The sequence below is a fragment of the Silurus meridionalis genome, chromosome 26, assembly GCF_014805685.1.
Source record: "Silurus meridionalis isolate SWU-2019-XX chromosome 26, ASM1480568v1, whole genome shotgun sequence".
NCBI classification, from domain to species: Eukaryota; Metazoa; Chordata; class Actinopteri; order Siluriformes; family Siluridae; genus Silurus; species Silurus meridionalis.
This window is the reverse complement of record NC_060909.1, coordinates 8,878,792-8,895,621: the sequence shown is the minus strand read 5'-3', so window position 1 is coordinate 8,895,621 and position 16,830 is coordinate 8,878,792. Positions and strand designations below refer to the sequence as shown.

Below are 16,830 nucleotides of genomic sequence, written 5' to 3'. Positions count from 1 at the left end.
TCATAAATATTTAGACACATCCTAGTACTAGATATTTTAAATGATTGAAATTTGCGAGCCGTACTTTTCAGCAACCCCGCAGTGTAAGATGTCCTTCCTTCCTCCTGATAATGCTTCGTCTCCACTAATTCTCCACTTCAGTAACTGATGAGCTCATTTCAGCACACACTCACTCTCCAGTCTCACAAGGTCACCTAATCATATCATTTATGAAGTGATTGCGTGGCTTTATGGTACTTAGCCCATGTTAACAGATGCTGGGATTGAACCCTGATGTAAAGCACGGATGATGTATGGACGTCCCGTGTTTTAATTGTCATCTTTAGCGTGTAATGCTGTAGCGATCGAGATGCTGCAGGCCGACATGCAGCACTTAAGAGGACAGACGCGGCACCATTAAGTGGCCCTTACAAAATATATAACCGCAAAGAGTGGCCAAGAGGGGCTGTCCTCTGACCGCTTAAAGGCCTCGAACCATTCATAACACAGAGGAAGAGAGGAAGAGCGACCGAGGGAGACAGAGAGAGATTTATTGAAATTATTTATATCTGAAATTATTTATTTACTGTGATATATCTATTTCTAGTGGTAATTGCTGTCCTAATGGACAATATTGATCTGTATGTGATCTACAGGTCCTCTTACTGATATTAATACATAAAGTTGTACATTACAACCATAGTTGCTGTGTTTAAATAGAACCCCATTAGGAAATCTATCTATCTATCTATCTATCTATCTATCTATCTATCTATCTATCTATCTATCTATCTATCTATCTATCTATCTATCTATCTATTGTCATGATTTATCTTTTTTTTTTTTTGTGCCATACCTATTTATTTATTTAGTACCAGAATTGTTTGTCTGATTTATTTATTTATCTTGTATTCTAGTAAATCTATTTCTAATGATATTTGCTGCCCTACTACCCAATTAAACTATTTTCCTTTAATCTGAGGCTTATGGTTGGTTGTATAATCGTGTAGAGATACAGTGACAAGCATGTGAATGGAAATGGCATCAGGTAATCAAATCCTGATTTACCGAGATCAGGAATAAAGAAGCTAATCTGATAAACTGCACATAGTTATTGGGTGTGTTGTGATTTATAAAGAATAATTGCGCAAGTAATGCAAACTTCGGGCGAAGAAATAATAAGGTTTGTTTTTTTCTTTTGTAGGCACTAATTGTTCTTGGTAGCGGTGACGAGCTGTGATCTCAAAGACAATCCCGGACCAGTAACGTTGAAACTTGCCACACATAATTACTCATTGCATGTATTACTAATTAAAGGATTAAAGGCAGTGAGACATGCTGAAAAACTGTCCAAAACACAATTTGAATGTAAAATGAAAGCAGAAGCATGCATACGGTTTATAAAACATCTTCAAAGGATCTTGAAATGTTGTTAATATCAGGGTGTGAGCAGGCAGCAAATAAATAATATACATCTTTTCCCACAGTGAAATTAAGTCTCTTTTTTTTTTTTTAAATTTGAACTTGTAATGGTTAAAAATGACTTACACATTTAATACCTGCTCCCTGGTCATATCACTGTTTGCTGTTTTGTACTTTTTTACGTTTATTCATTCCATCAAATAGCTTTGCGATGACATCACCCTGTATGTTATACTTTTAAATTAGAATTCACAAATTTATTCATAACAAAAACTCATTCTTTTCTTGGACATTTAAACGACCTAATCTTTTACAGACCCCGTAATTAATCTAAGTGTGTATTTTTGCAGGTGTTGTCAAGTTTAAACGTTGTAAGCTTTAGTAATCAGACTGTGTGTGTGTGTGTGTGTGTGTGTGTGTGTGTGTGTGTGTATCTTTATAGGATGTTATTATGCATCCATATGAACGAGTGCGACATGATTCTTTTAATCATGTGTAATTTAGACACCACAACAGAGAGTTGCTTTTAACATGCAGATGACAGCCATCTGTTACTATACACCTTTAGACAGCAAACACACACACACACACACACACACACACACACACACACACACACACACACATGAACATTTCTTTTGCTGCATTTTATGCAAAGTTATTCGAGGCAAATTCAGGTGGTTAGAGCATGACGAGTATGCACATAAATCAGTGCGATTAGATCAAAGCTGCATGCTGGGGCCAACCTGTGTTCCTGGTCAGGTGTTGGTCAGTGCAGGCACAGGTGTGTGTTCTTCAGCAGATGATTTACACACGTTTGTCTCTTGTATGATTACAGCAAGCATGTTCCCAAGGCATCGCTCTGGGGCTGAACTAAAACCTTCATGCCTTCTTTCACTCATGCACTTCATGCAATTCATTCATTGGGCTTAAAGGTTTTTTTGTTTTGTTTTAAACAGATGTCATATATAAAGCAGAAAATATTGGCTTTTTTTGTGTGCTGCTTAAAAAGGCTTTTTACGCACTCTTACACACAAACAGAATCATTAGCAGAAGACGTTATTATCAGAAGCCTGCTTTGACAGCTCTTTTTTTTTGTTATTCTACACACACCAAGTTCTCCATGACTAAATACACTCTCATTGCCAAAAATTACAACCTGGGGATATTCTTAAGAATCCAAACTGACATTCTAAATCAAGAAACTCCAGGAAGGCATTGGGACCTAACTTTAATTCTATAATCCATTTTGACAAGTTCTAAAACTTCATCTTGTTTTATAATAAAGTGAAATAAAGTGGTGGTGCGATCTGGTGGGGTTACTGTTACAACCATAAAGTTATTCTCCTTATAACACATTATAACAACATTTATTAATTTAAGAATATTTAACACAATAGAACATTCAACACAACAGCATTCAACACCAGACCATTCAACAACAAAACATTAAACACAACAGCATTCAACACCAGAACATTCAATACCAAAACATTCAACACAACAGCATTCAACACCAGAACATTCAACAACAAAACATTAAACACAACAGCATTCAACACCAGAACATTCAACAACAAAACATTAAACACAACAGCATTCAACACCAGAACATTCAACAACAAAACATTAAACACAACAGCATTCAACACCAGAACATTCAACAACAAAACATTAAACACAACAGCATTCAACACCAGAACATTCAACAACAAAACATTAAACACAACAGCATTCAACACCAGAACATTCAACAACAAAACATTAAACACAACAGCATTCAACACCAGGACATTCAACAACAAAACATTAAACACAACAGCATTCAACACCAGAACATTCAAAACCAGAACATTTAACGCAACAGCATTCAACACCAGAACATTCAACACAACAGCATTCAACACCAGAACATTCAACACAACAGCATTCAACACCAGAACATTCAACACAACAGCATTCAACACATTATTCAACACTAGAACATTTAACACAACAGCATTCAACACCAGAACATTCAACACCAGAACATTTAACACAACAGCATTCAACACCAGAACATTCAACACAACAGCATTTAACACATTATTCAACACCAGAACATTCAACACAACAGCATTTAACACCAGAACATTCAACACAAAAGCATTTAACACCATAACATTCAACACAACAGCATTCAACACCAGAACATTCAACACAACAGCATTCAACACCAAAACATTCAAAATCCGAGCATTTAACATCAAAATATTTAACACCAGAACATTCAATACAACAGCATTTAACACTAGAACATTCAACACAAAAACATTCAACACCAGAACAATAACACTAAAACATTCAACACCAGAACATTCAACACAACAGCACTCAACACCAGAACATTCAACACCAAAACATTCAACACCCAAGCATTTAACACCAAAATATTAAACACCAGAACATTCAATACAATGGCATTTAACACTAGAACATTCAACACCAATACATTCAACACCGAAACTTTCAACACGAGTGCATTCAGAACCACAGCATGCTTTAAATGTTGTGATCATTTTGTAGTCGTTATGAACATTCTTTTGGCAGTTGGTCTGGCCATTAATCAGCACCTTGTTTGTTTACCTGCAGAGAGTAACCTGAGTGATAATTGTGTTTCTGTATGGATGTAGATGCCAGTCGAGCCTGGCACAGACTCTACCCCCTGAAGAAGCACCTGTCGATCGACCATATTGGAGCAGCGACGACCCAGACATGCCCCTACCTTTTGACCTCTCTGACATCATCAGCCGGGTGGAGTCACTCCTCTGGAGGTAGAGTTTGGCGTATACCTTTAGCTTAATTAGCTAACAACACTTACATATTTAGCTAATTTAGATGAATGAGCTAACTACGTAGTTAGCTTTTTCTTTGCTCATGATTCATTTAAATAATGATCAGTATAAATGTTTTAAAGAACTGACTTTCCATTAAAGTTTTTTAGGGAGGGTGGAATAATATTACTAGCAGTGCATATGTATATTGTCCAAATATGTACCATTTCTTGTACATAAAGATGTGTCCAAACTTTTGGTCTGTACTATATATATATATATATATATATATATATATATATATATATATATATATATATATATATATATATATATATATATATATATATACACTAAGTCGATGCATTGACTACTATTTAAATTTCACGTTAGTGAATTCAACATGTTTTTTATTTAACTTGGCAGAAAAAGGAGACCCATGAGATGATAGGAAGTGAGGGAACAGGGCTGAGATGAAGAATCAGATAATATTAGAGAGCTAAAAATAGGTTGATATCTCTATTTTGTTATCCTATCGCACAAATGAAGAATTAACCTAACAGCCTGTATTATACGGTTGGTGTAATTCCCAGTTACATGTTTATCAATGTTTATAATCTTACTTGTGTACATAAGAACACACAGATTACAACAAACTACACCGTGTTATATTTACAAAAAAAATACCCTAATAGTGCTCTAACCGCAGTGCTACTCAATGCAAATTAGTTCTGGTTGTGCTTTCATTTTCTTTTAAATCAGCAGTTTTCCTAGCTGCCTACCACCTTTAAAAGTGGATACTTTGGAATCAAATTTGTTCCAATTCAAATGTATAAAGCTTATTTCTCTTAAATGCATTGATCTATTTTAGTTTAACATTTAATTGTATACATTATTAGAAAAAAATCCACAAAATTGTCTAGAAACTATTGTATTTGTATGAACTAAGCTTTGGTGTATTAAAATTTATGTGGAATAACTCAATTGTCATGCACAGAGCATTCGGATGAACTTTTCCAGAAGAGCAAAGCTTAATATAGTAGCAGAAGGTGGTGAAAAAACATAATAGGACATTCAACAAGCCCATGTTGGTGTGATTGATTAGCTTGAACACAAATATATAATTGTTATATTGTTCACTTATACCACAAGTAGATTTTCAAAAATGACTTTTATTATAATGTATTAAAGAATGAAATACATTGAATCCAGCAGCTATAAATTATCTTTCCCTCATAATTTCTTGGCGATCATCTTGTCTAAAAGTGCAAAGTTCAACGTCCTGAAGATGGTGGAAAACATTACAAAGCTCTCAAACTGGAGTCTTCTTTCATTAGCATTTCAATGACACAATATCAAATCTTACATGTTTTTATTAGTTGAATCCATTAGACACGTTCCTCTGCTGCTGTTACTTAGAAACGAGACCATAAGAACGGGTTTTCCACATTTTCTTATGTTACAGCCTTATTCAAAAATTGATTAAATTCATTATTGACCTCAACATTTTACAAAAACAATACCCCATAAAGGCAACATGAAAGAAATCTTTGTCATTTTATTAAAAATAAAAAAATCCCATGTGCATAAGTATTCACAGCCTTTGCCATGACACACAAAATTCAGCTCAGGTGCATCCTGTTTCCACTTAAGTCAGGGAGGGGACCAAGAACTCTGAAAGAGCTTCATCGTTTCTCTGTGGAGAGAGGAGAACCTTCCAGAAGAACAACCATCTTTGCAGCACTCCTCCAATCAGGTGTGTATGGTAGAGTGAAAAGACAGAAGCCACTCCTCAGTAAAAGGCACATGAGAGCCCACCTGAAGTTTGCCAAAAGGCACTTGAAGGACTTTTAGACCATGAGAAACAAAGATTGAACTTTTTGACCTGAATGCCAAGCGTCATATTTGGGTGAAACCAGGCACCGCTCATCATCTGGCCAATACCATCCCTACAGTGAAGCATGGTGGTGGCAGTATCATGCAGTGGGGATGTTTTTCAGCGGCAGGAACAGTGAGGCTGGTCAGGTTTGCAGGAAAGATAATTGCAGCAATGTGCTAAGACATCCTTGATAAAAACCTTAGACTAGAGACCTGCACGGGACGGATATTTCAGTCCTGCTCCCACTGCTCCTGCAAATATGCTGTTTTATGTTATGTTTCTCCCGCCTGCGAAGTTTTGTCCGGCTCACACCTGCAAAAGCCCACAGGTAAAATGTATAAGTAGTTTTATGTTTAATTTACTGACTGCTTCTTCCTGCTTATCTGCTTTTTTTTAGTTTCATTTGCTTCTCTTTTAAATATGAATGAAAAAGAAACTGAAAATTAACAAACATATTTCGTTTTATTTGACTTTGGACTGCAAATGGACACTAACAAGGAACTTTTCAGAACATAGAACTGAAACGATATCTTATAAAAGAATACAGTCCAGGGTTTTAATGTGTTGTATGTTCCTTTCTTTAATAATGAAGTCATATCTGTAACACTCAGTGATTCTCCTCTGTCTTGCGCTTAAGACATTTTGCTTCTTTGTCCTCTAGTAGTTACTGCGCATGATCCAGTTCACTTCTGACTTTGTGCCTGTAAATCGTTTTATTTAATTTTAGTTGACATTGTTGCTTTTGTGCAGTAGATACATAACAGTTTATTTGTTTTTAGTAATTTATACTTTTTTATATTTTAAAGACCATTTTGCAGGAGTCTTGTGAGTATTTTACCGACAAATGAAATCTTTTCCCGTGCCGCACTCGTTTGCGTTGGGTCCCGCAGGAGTGCACGTCTCTTGCTCAGACTGGGCGATGGTTCATCTTCCAACAGGACAACGATTCTAAACACACAGCCAAGATAACAATGAGTGGCTATGGGAACGAGACTGAAATGTTCTTGAGTGTCCCAGACTTAAACCTGATTTAACATCTCCTGAAAGATCTGAAAATGGCTGTGCACCAAAGCTTCCCATCCAACCTGATGGAACTCAAGAGCTTCTGCACAGAAGAATGGGAGAAACTGCCCAAAAATAGCTGTGCCAAGCTTGTAGCATCATACTCCAAAAGACTTGAGGCTGTAATTGGTGCGAAAGGTGCTTCAACAAAGTATTGAGCAAACGCTGTGAATATTTATGTACACTTTTTTTTTTTATTTGTAAAAATCTTCACTCATAAAGCTACAATCAAATGACCAGTTAAAACCAGTGTGAATTAGATTTGAGGCCATTTCATTAGAATAATTGTACACATATTTATAATTATAAAATGACAAATCATAATCATGTTGTAAGTCTTTAAATCTGTTAACCTTCAAATTCATTGCTTGCAATCAGCACATTTGTGCAAACTCTATAAATACATTTATATTTCAAATATTCTTAACAAAAACTTTTTTTTTTTTTTCCAGGATGTAAAGATTTTGTCAAACCGTTAAAGAGAGAGGCAGATGAAAGACAGAAAATGATTGAGGTATCATGAAGAAGTGGGCACAGGTGGCACAAAAACTGCACTTCCCTGGGAATGATCACTCGCACACATACATGCGCATACACATACACTAACATATACACACACACATATATACACAAACGCACGCACAAAGACGGGAGTCTCCACCGCCAGATCGATGAACGGATGGAAAAGAAGAACGGAACTGCGACGAGACTCGGTTCTTTTTAATCTTTCTCATATCTTCCTTCATGGTCGTTTAATGTCTAGTGTTACGATGAAGAATGCATTTAAGCATTTCAGCAGTAGCTTTCAGAAACCTAGTCATCCAGCTGTGTACGATTTTTTTCATGTTCACCTTGTGTCTCTTAACAAGCCGTGTCTGTCCTGCATTACACATACAGTATACACCATGCACTCCACAACACACTTATTACTAGTTATCTGAAGATACAGAGCCACCAGGATGGAGGGAGGGCATGTGACTGATGTCTAAAGATATCATTAAGTGTCATGGCATGCTGTAGCTTTTAGTTTTGTGTGTCAGTATTGTTGATGACAATTGTGTGTTTGCTTCTGTCTGCAAGTGTAGGTGTATGTGAACATGCCTGGAAGAGAGTGTATGTTTGGGTGTTTATGTGTGCAGGTGTGTGTGTGTGTGTGTGTTTGTGTGTGTTTAGGATATTACTATAAAGTACATCTCCGAGTGTGCACAGGGGTCTGTGGATGTGATAATTAATTGCGTGTATGTGCGTGGCAGTGTGTATGTTCACATTTACTACTTTTCGTATTGATTTCATCTCAACTTGTGTGTGTATATGTGAGTGTAAAACGAAATCCTTTTGATAAAGCTATGTCTGCATAGTTTAAAAAAAATATGGAGACTGACTATGACTGACAGGCACAGGCCACACCCCTTTTTCCTTGGACCAACATGAAAAGACAGGTACAAAAACGGCGCGTGATGAATTTTGAATACTTTTCTGGCCGTAGGCTTCATTGGAAAAGCACTGCAGCATGCTTAATACTTCAGATGCAGGATGCAATTCCTGGACTCTGAAAAGTTTTTGAAACTGGTGGTTTCTGGATTTATTAACAAAATGATATCAAAAAACAAAGCTAGTGAAGCTGGAGGTCTGGATTTCAAGGCTGAATAATCTGAAATGTTTCAAAAATTCAAAACGGTGAATCTTTACACTTCTCTTTTTTCCCCGAAGGTAAAATGTTTATAAGACCTTTCATTTTAAACCATGTGAACATAGCTGAGTGGGTTTGTGTATGCAAGTGTGTGTGTGTGTGTGTGTGTGTGTGTGTGTGTGTGTGTGTGTGTGTGTGTGTGTGTGTCCTCCCAGGCTGATTAGTGTTGATAGGCAGCTCGGACTGAATCCTTCACTTCCTGCTTTTGCGTAACTCCAACAGCCTGTCCACTTGCTTCCTCTCTCTCTCTCTCTCTCTCTCTCTCTCTCTCTCTCTCTCTCTCTCTCTCTGCTCTTTCTTCTACCGGCTGAAGAAGGAACACAATCATCTCCACAAAACTAAAAACCAGAGACACATTGCACTAACCCACGGTGAAATGAATGAAGGATGGAAGGAGAATAGTGGATATCCTGTAGAGGAGAGAAGCACAAGAAAGAAAAGCGCTAGAACACTAGCTGAGAATGAACGGAAGAGGATGATTGTTGAAGCCAAGCAGCCTTTCTTTCTTTCTTTCTTTCTTTCTTTCTTTTTTGTGTTGTTTTTTAAAGCTTTTTATTCTATGTCATCAGTGTTACAGTAGATCACCTGTATTATGATCTTTGATTCAGAGGCTTAAAATGTGTTTTATACTTCCGAGGTTTTAGAGTTGTTGCCAAATATTGTGTTGCTGCGATAATGCTGTATTGATTGTATCTATTTTTTTTGTGTGTGTTTATTTTTATTTTTATTTCCTTTTTGTTTTGCTTTCTGTGTTGTACCAAATTCTTTCTTTAGTGCTCAAGGCCTACTGCATTTCTTAATGCATTGTGTGTGCAAAGCACTAGTTATAATAGAAAATAAAACAAAACAAAACAAAGATACTGTTTTATCCATGGATGGTGATTTCTGTATGTATGCACAACACCTCTTCACTGCTTAGTAATGGATATCCCTGGCTATATTTTATTATCTTATACCTAGTACAGTTCCACAACACACTGAAACTGAAAACCACACTGTATCTTATATATTATTAGGAAGAATAAATGATGTTTATGGAAACACAAAGATTTTTTTTTATAAGCCACAAGCACACTCCATAATGGAGTGAAAAAGTAGAGGTTATTATAACAACAAATTAGGATTCAAATGTGGAATCGGATGTTCAAAAAGCACATAGCAATCTTATAGTGAGGTGTCCAAAAACCTTTGCCTGTATAGTGTGTGACTGGTCATAGAGCTGCCATATGAAATATCACTAACAAATCCATGACCAAACAATTTATATTGACAGTTTTCTCATACATGGGTTACCACAGTATGTGTTTGGTATGTTAGAATTTCTGTGTCACTAAGTTCACCTTTGTCTGTTTGTTTGTGTGTGAGAGAGCCTGAGAAAGTGAGAGAGAGAAAAAGTTCAACTCACATCCTCTTCTTTCAAGAACTTGGGACAGATTTTTTAATCTTTTTCTGATTTCTTACATCATTTGCAAGAAAATGTCAAAGTTAAGTTAATATCAATAGAAAGTCCACTTTAATTAATTTTCATAAACACGTGTCTGGGTATTTTTATATTTTGGTTAAAGCACAAGGAGAGAAATATTTAAAAGGTTTGTCTTTATGGGGACATTTGGCTGGTCCCCACAAAGAAAATAAAACTGGCAATATTATACTATATATTTTTTGGTAAGTTTTTGGTTAGTTTGAGGTTGAGGTCCTCACAAGAGTAGTAAGACTGTGCATGTGTTTGTGTGTTTTCTTCCTGCTTTACCTGTCCTTTCTCTAGGTCTCTGTATAGACTGATGAGTAGGTTATTCTGTGTGACAGAAGGTCCCTTGAGCGTGTGTGTGTGTGCGTATGTGCACACGTTCATGATAAACACATCGGGCAGTTCATTTTGTTAACTGCCTGTGAGTGGACCTGTCAGACCCATGAGCCTCCTGGTTAACGGCTGCTATGGCAGTTAATAGCTGCTATGGCAACGGTGCTCAGTATCCTCAAGGGTTAAACAGCTACTCAGGTGTGTCACGACTGCCTCTATCACACTGAGACTGATGCGGTATCATGGAGACAGTCCACTTCTGTCCTTTCTATTCATCCCGGTGACATTTCTGCCACCTCAGTTTGCATCTTGGCTGATTTCACCTTGAAACCACATTCAGTTCAAGTTGACAGGGCAAAATTTAACATCAAAATCTTAAGCAAAAACATACAATGTGTACAACAACATACATCGTACATCATACTTAAAAAAAAAAAAAAAGACTATATAGTTGCCACACTATATTCTGTAGACTGTATTTTAATTGTCAACAAGCTATTTTGATAAATTAAATATCGAATTTTAGTAGTAGTAGTATTTAATAAATTATTTATTTACTTGGAATTATATTTATTAGTAGTAGTAGTAGTAGCAGCAGCAGCAGCAGTTATTTAATTATTTATTTAATTGGGTTAATGATTATATTATTAGTAGCATTAGTAGTAATAACTGGATTTGTAATCAATGTGGTGGAATTCGGTGCCACCCAAATGAGGATCGGTTCACTTTTGAGTCTGGTTTCTCTCAAGGTTTCTTTCTCATGCCATCTCAGTGAGTTTTTCCTTGCCATTGTTGATACTGTCTTGCTCATTAAGGATACATTTACAATTAGAAGTAAGCTTATAGGCATTAAACTTATACAACTTAATAACTTTATCCCTATAAAGCTGCATTGAGACATGTTCATTGTTAAAAGTGCTACACAAATAAAAATCAATTGAACAGATTTGTAGTAGTAGTAATTTGTAATTAACTTTTTTCGCTTACCGCTCGCTTTTTTTAATTATTATTATTTTTCATTCAAATTTTGTGTAAGCAATGTGCAGGTCAACTTAAATTTGGAACTGATTTCAGAGAAAAGCTTTCTGGGTGAGGCTGGTGGAAAAGTGTGCCAAATGTTCATTATATACTGTTAAGAATAAAAGATTTGACAATAGTTTGGCACTTTTCTTGGTCACTACATATAATAGTCCCATATGTCTTATTCAGTACAGTTACTGTCTTCATTACTAAAATAAATTTATCGAAACAATCCAAAAAATGGACCCAAAATTTTGTCCATTCAAGGATTGCACCTTAACTCGTCTAACATTGTGCCTGATGGGTGTAAAATGTCTTGGATTCCCAACAATTACCGGAACAACTCATCAGTTCTTTCCTCATGTCTTAATTTGCATTAGTGTTTAAAGTATGCCTCAGATTCAAAATAAACACACAGAAAACAGCCACTTGGGGTTGAGCAGTAAAAAAAATATCTTGTAAAAATAGATCTTCTCAGACTGAAGGTTTGTTTATGTATCAAACAAACCAATATTGCTTGTATATATTGAGTTATATATTGCTGGTTTTTCTTCTGCATTTCAATCGGCTAAGACAGGATTTACTCTCAGCTCAGCTTGTGGATGATCTTCTGAAAATTGTATTTAAATATATTCAAGACTCTGTAGATTTCACACTGTAAATAAATACACACACACAAATCTATATAGAAATGTATCTTCTTCTTTCGGCTTTACATGTCCTGCACCACCCTCACATACTTTTCTGCCACACCTGACTTCCTCATACAATACCACAACTCCTCTCTCGGCACCCTGTCATACGCTTTCTCTAAACTCACAATGCAACTCCTTCTGACCTTCTCTATACTTCTCTATCAACATTCTCAAAGCAAATATTGCGTCAATATTGCATCAAATAGTGATTTTCCTCGCCATGAAACCATACTGCTGTTTACAGATGGTCACCTCTTCTCTCAGCCTGGCTTTCACTACTCTTTCCCATAACTTCATGGTGTGACCACAGGTCTGCACATCTCCCTTATGCTTAAAGATCAGTACCAGCACACTCCTTCTCCATTCCTCAGGCATCTTCTCACCTTCCAGAATCTCGTTTACACATCTCCACGCTGCTACGGGTACGCCATCATTTATCATCACCCCTTCAACTTACAGCTTCACGTTCATCACCATCAACATCATCAGAAACCACTAGGAAGGAAGGATGCAAGGATGGATGGATGGATGGATGGATGGATATTATAAAGACATTCAAACTGTGAATGAACATACATGGAATCATGTAGAAAACAAAACTGTTAAACAACCCAGAATTTGTTTTATATTTTTGATTTATTAAAGTAGCTCCATTCAGCTTGGATGAAAGCTTTGCAAACTCATGGCATTCTGTCAACAGATTCACAAGGTAGTTGTCTGGAATGGTTTGACAGCTTAGAGCCATTTGATATTCATTTTATGATACATTCATGATATTTATTTCTTTTTTGTTTCTTACAGTAACCAAGTCACCAATTGGATTTTAAAATTAGTTTTTGTAGAAACCTTTTTTTTTTTATCATCCCTAGTCTTTGATCTTATATAAAAAGACAAGTTTTCTGCCAAATGCCGTAAAGGTAATATGTAAAATGTATAGTGTATATGTGTGTGTGAAGCAGTGACAGTGCCTTGTAAACCCCCCTGTGACCCTGTTCTTGATGTTTTTTGGCGCTCTGCAAAAATATGCGCATGTGTCTGAACGCTTGTTTTTGAGCATGTTTTCTGAAGTCCATCCACTGGCAGTGGTCACCTCTCTCTGTGTCCCTCTGAGACACTTGGTTACACTCTGATATGATGAAATCATGGCCTGACCCAAATTTTGTCCCTGTCCCAAACTGCGGGCTGCCAGTGGCCCCAAAAACCTCAAACACATGACTAACCCCAAATGGCAGCTTCAGTCAGGACAGCACTGACCCCACACCCACACCCGGGACACACACGGACATATGGGAGAACACTGAGCCAAAAATGTGTCTCTATCCACACTTAAGACGTAACTTTGAATTTAAGCAGTATTGGACAAATCGTAAAAAAGTGAGTTTATGCGCTATAGTGTTTTTGTTCATGTTTTTCTTGCTCAATATCAACTCGAACCATTAAATCAATTTTTTATTTTTTTTTTAACCACGTTGTCACATGCTTTAGTATGTAAAGACTCTCAAAAAACTATAGAATGGCATTTAAGGTTAATATGAAAGATATTCAAATTAAATTGTCCTGCCTGACAGAACATCCTGCATTCTTTTAACCTACCTTATACAATCTCGTTAAAATTAGCTCATAACAAATGCTGCTTAAACTACATAGGCATTTATTGGGACACCTGACTTTTCCAGCCATAAGTGGTTCTTCCCCAAACTGTTCCCACAAAGTTTGAGCCACACAATTATATCAGTTGTCTTTGGTTGTAGTAGCATTACATTTTTCCCCTCATTTGAACTATGAGAGCCAAACCTGTTCCAGCATGGCAATGCCTCTGTGCACAGTGTGAGCTCTTTGAAGATATGCATTACATAGGTTAGAGTGGAAAATCTTAAGTAACCTTCTATAGAGCTCTGACCTCAACCCTATTGAGCACCTTTAGGATGAAAGGTGACTGCACTTCAGGCCTCCTCACCCAACATCAGTACATGACTTTACTAACACCCTTGTGGCTGATTGAACACAAATCTCCACAAGCTCACTCCAAAATCTAGTAGAACATCTTACCAGAAGAGTTGAGGTTATTGTAACAGCCAATAGGGATTAAATGTGGAATGGGATTTTCAACAACAAATAAAAATCTTATGGGCAGGTGTCCACAAACATTAGTTCATATATTGTATGGACTAAATGGCAAAATAGCAAGTAATAAGGGTGGAAATGATGATGTTTATATGAAGAGAATTTACAGTTGAGTTGATGTTTTCTTGTGTTCACCATCTGATTAACCTTTTTTCATGTTAAAAAAATTTGCATTGTTTTACGTTTGACAGCAAAGAAATCAAAGTTATGTTGTTCTTCAGTCTGTATTTTTTTTCATCCTGGTCTTTCTCACAGTGCACTGAACAAATAAAATCGCAATTTACTCTGATATATCTGCTTCAGTAAATTTCTGGCTACCTTCTAAGTGTGAAGTACATGCAGCTTATTTGCTAATTATTTATACTCTAAATGGCACAACCTGTAAATCAACATAAGTGGCCGCGTAACCCGACTTTTCCTGCATAAATATTAACTTTTAGATTTAAGTTGCCGACTCTCCAGAAAAAAAAAGCAGTGTGAGATCTAACTCAGAATGTTTGCTGTGTACTCAAGGAATTAAAAAGTGGCTCTTTAGCTTTTATCTGCCGACACCTTGAGTTGGCGTGGCCTTAATAAAGCCATCTGCTTCCCATTGAATATAGATGAAAGGTCTACTTAATATCCCAGGCTTGTGTGTGTGTGTGTGTGTGTGTGTGTGTGTGTGTGTGTGTGTGTGTGTGTGTGTGTGTTGAATACAGTATGAGTTTCTTTTCCAGGACAGTCTCTTTTTTCCCCTTCTTCTCTTATCTGTTTTTATCATGTTTACTGCCTTTTCTGGACACAGGCTGGATGAAAGCCATCTATTAGAGGAGCATTAAGATGTTTTGATAGGTAGAACGAGAAAGAAAGAGAAAGAGAGATGTAATCACCGTAAGAGGTATTCACCTTATCTACTCCAACCTTGAAGGGTCCCTACGTCTAAGGACTTCTCTAACACAAACACACACACACACACACACACACACACACAAACACAAACACAAACACACATATATACGCAGAGAGCTCGGCTCTCCCCTTTGCTCTTTGATTGACAGGTGCTGAAATGAGGCTGTGAATAGCTGTGGGCTTCGGCCTTCCAAATAACTCGTCCGTCAAATTACACCCCGCCCTCGCCTGACTCCCCTGGTGGCCTGGGAGATCTATTTATTTGTCTGTTTATTTGCTTGGTTTAAATATTTGGTGGGGAAAATATTGAATTTTTGTCCCCTGGTCAGAGTGCTCATATTTAGTTAATAACGAGAGTAGAGGAGGTTGTTTGTTCTGAGAGTAGAGAAAGAGAGGGCAGGAAAGGAGAGGGCAACTTGATTTAAGGAAGTCCTTGGAGAAAGGAGGCGACCTTCCTTTGCTCTGTGTAAACCAATGTGTTTTACCCTGGGTTTTTTTGCCACTGTCAGCTAAACATATATTTTAACAACCGTTAATAATAAAGTTTAAATACTAAAATGTTTCATTTGGTATAATGTCCAGGAAACAGCTGTACATCTTAATGACAAAACGAGATTCTATGATGATAAACTCTGGTTAATCCGAATACTATTGTTATTATGGCTAATGTTAATTGTGTATGCTAGCCAATTTTATAGTACATAAAATATACTGTAAAATTATAACTGTGTTAGGTAGCTTGTAAAATAGTTTGCAATTATAATAGGGAGAGCAGGATTTTTTATTTCAGTCTCAAATTTACATGGCCAGATTTTCTAAGAGTAATTTATTTGAATAAGTCTGTCAAGGGTTAGGGTTAGGGTTAGGGTTAGGGTTAGGGTGTGACCAAAAATCTAAAATAATTTGTTCACCACTAACAAAACCTGGCTACCTATTACAAATCTAGCTGGCTAGCTTGACTCCTGTACAACAATATATTGTGAACAATCAGAAATAACAGATTTAATACATACTTAAATAAATCGGAACTGTACTGTGCTCTGTGTGTAGAACAGCAAAACATTTTGAATCATACAATAAAAAAAAAGTAGCAGAACCGACAATGAAAACAAGTTGCCATAGTTCATCAACTCAATTATTTATTTTTATTATAAACATGATCTAGCACTGCTTCTATAGCATGCCTTTTTGTTCCCAAATGGAAACACTTCACACTGTTGCCCATTCAGCCATTTATTTGTTATCAGTTATATTTGTGTAACAGGAACCTAACACATTTTAGCTTGTCCTAGTAGTAAAGAGAGAGATTTATCTTTTCTTTTACCTAACTAATCTACCGTCATGTCTATCCATGTCCTCCAGCCCTGATGATGTCTCGGTGTGTACTGCTGGTGTTAACATGAGCCTACGGCTCATCAATACAGTCGGTTAGCAAATGCCACCATTCTCAAATGCAC

General features: G+C 36.7%; 1 protein-coding gene across 2 annotated transcripts in view; it reads left to right on the top strand.

The window, feature by feature from the left end:
• The window catches only part of fto (FTO alpha-ketoglutarate dependent dioxygenase), a 165,758-nt gene extending 156,055 nt beyond the window's left edge, over positions 1 to 9,703 (top strand). The window contains exons 9-10 of one of the 2 annotated variants that reach the window (XM_046840527.1): positions 4,074 to 4,214; positions 7,608 to 9,703. In XM_046840527.1, coding sequence (XP_046696483.1) covers positions 4,074 to 4,214; positions 7,608 to 7,614 — 148 coding nt within the window. In that variant the 3' untranslated portion in view covers positions 7,615 to 9,703. Of the gene's footprint in view, positions 1 to 1,183; positions 1,461 to 4,073; positions 4,215 to 7,607 lie in introns of those variants that run through there. The other variant, XM_046840528.1, reaches the window with a different exon arrangement.
• Positions 9,704 to 16,830: the final 7,127 nt, after the last annotated feature.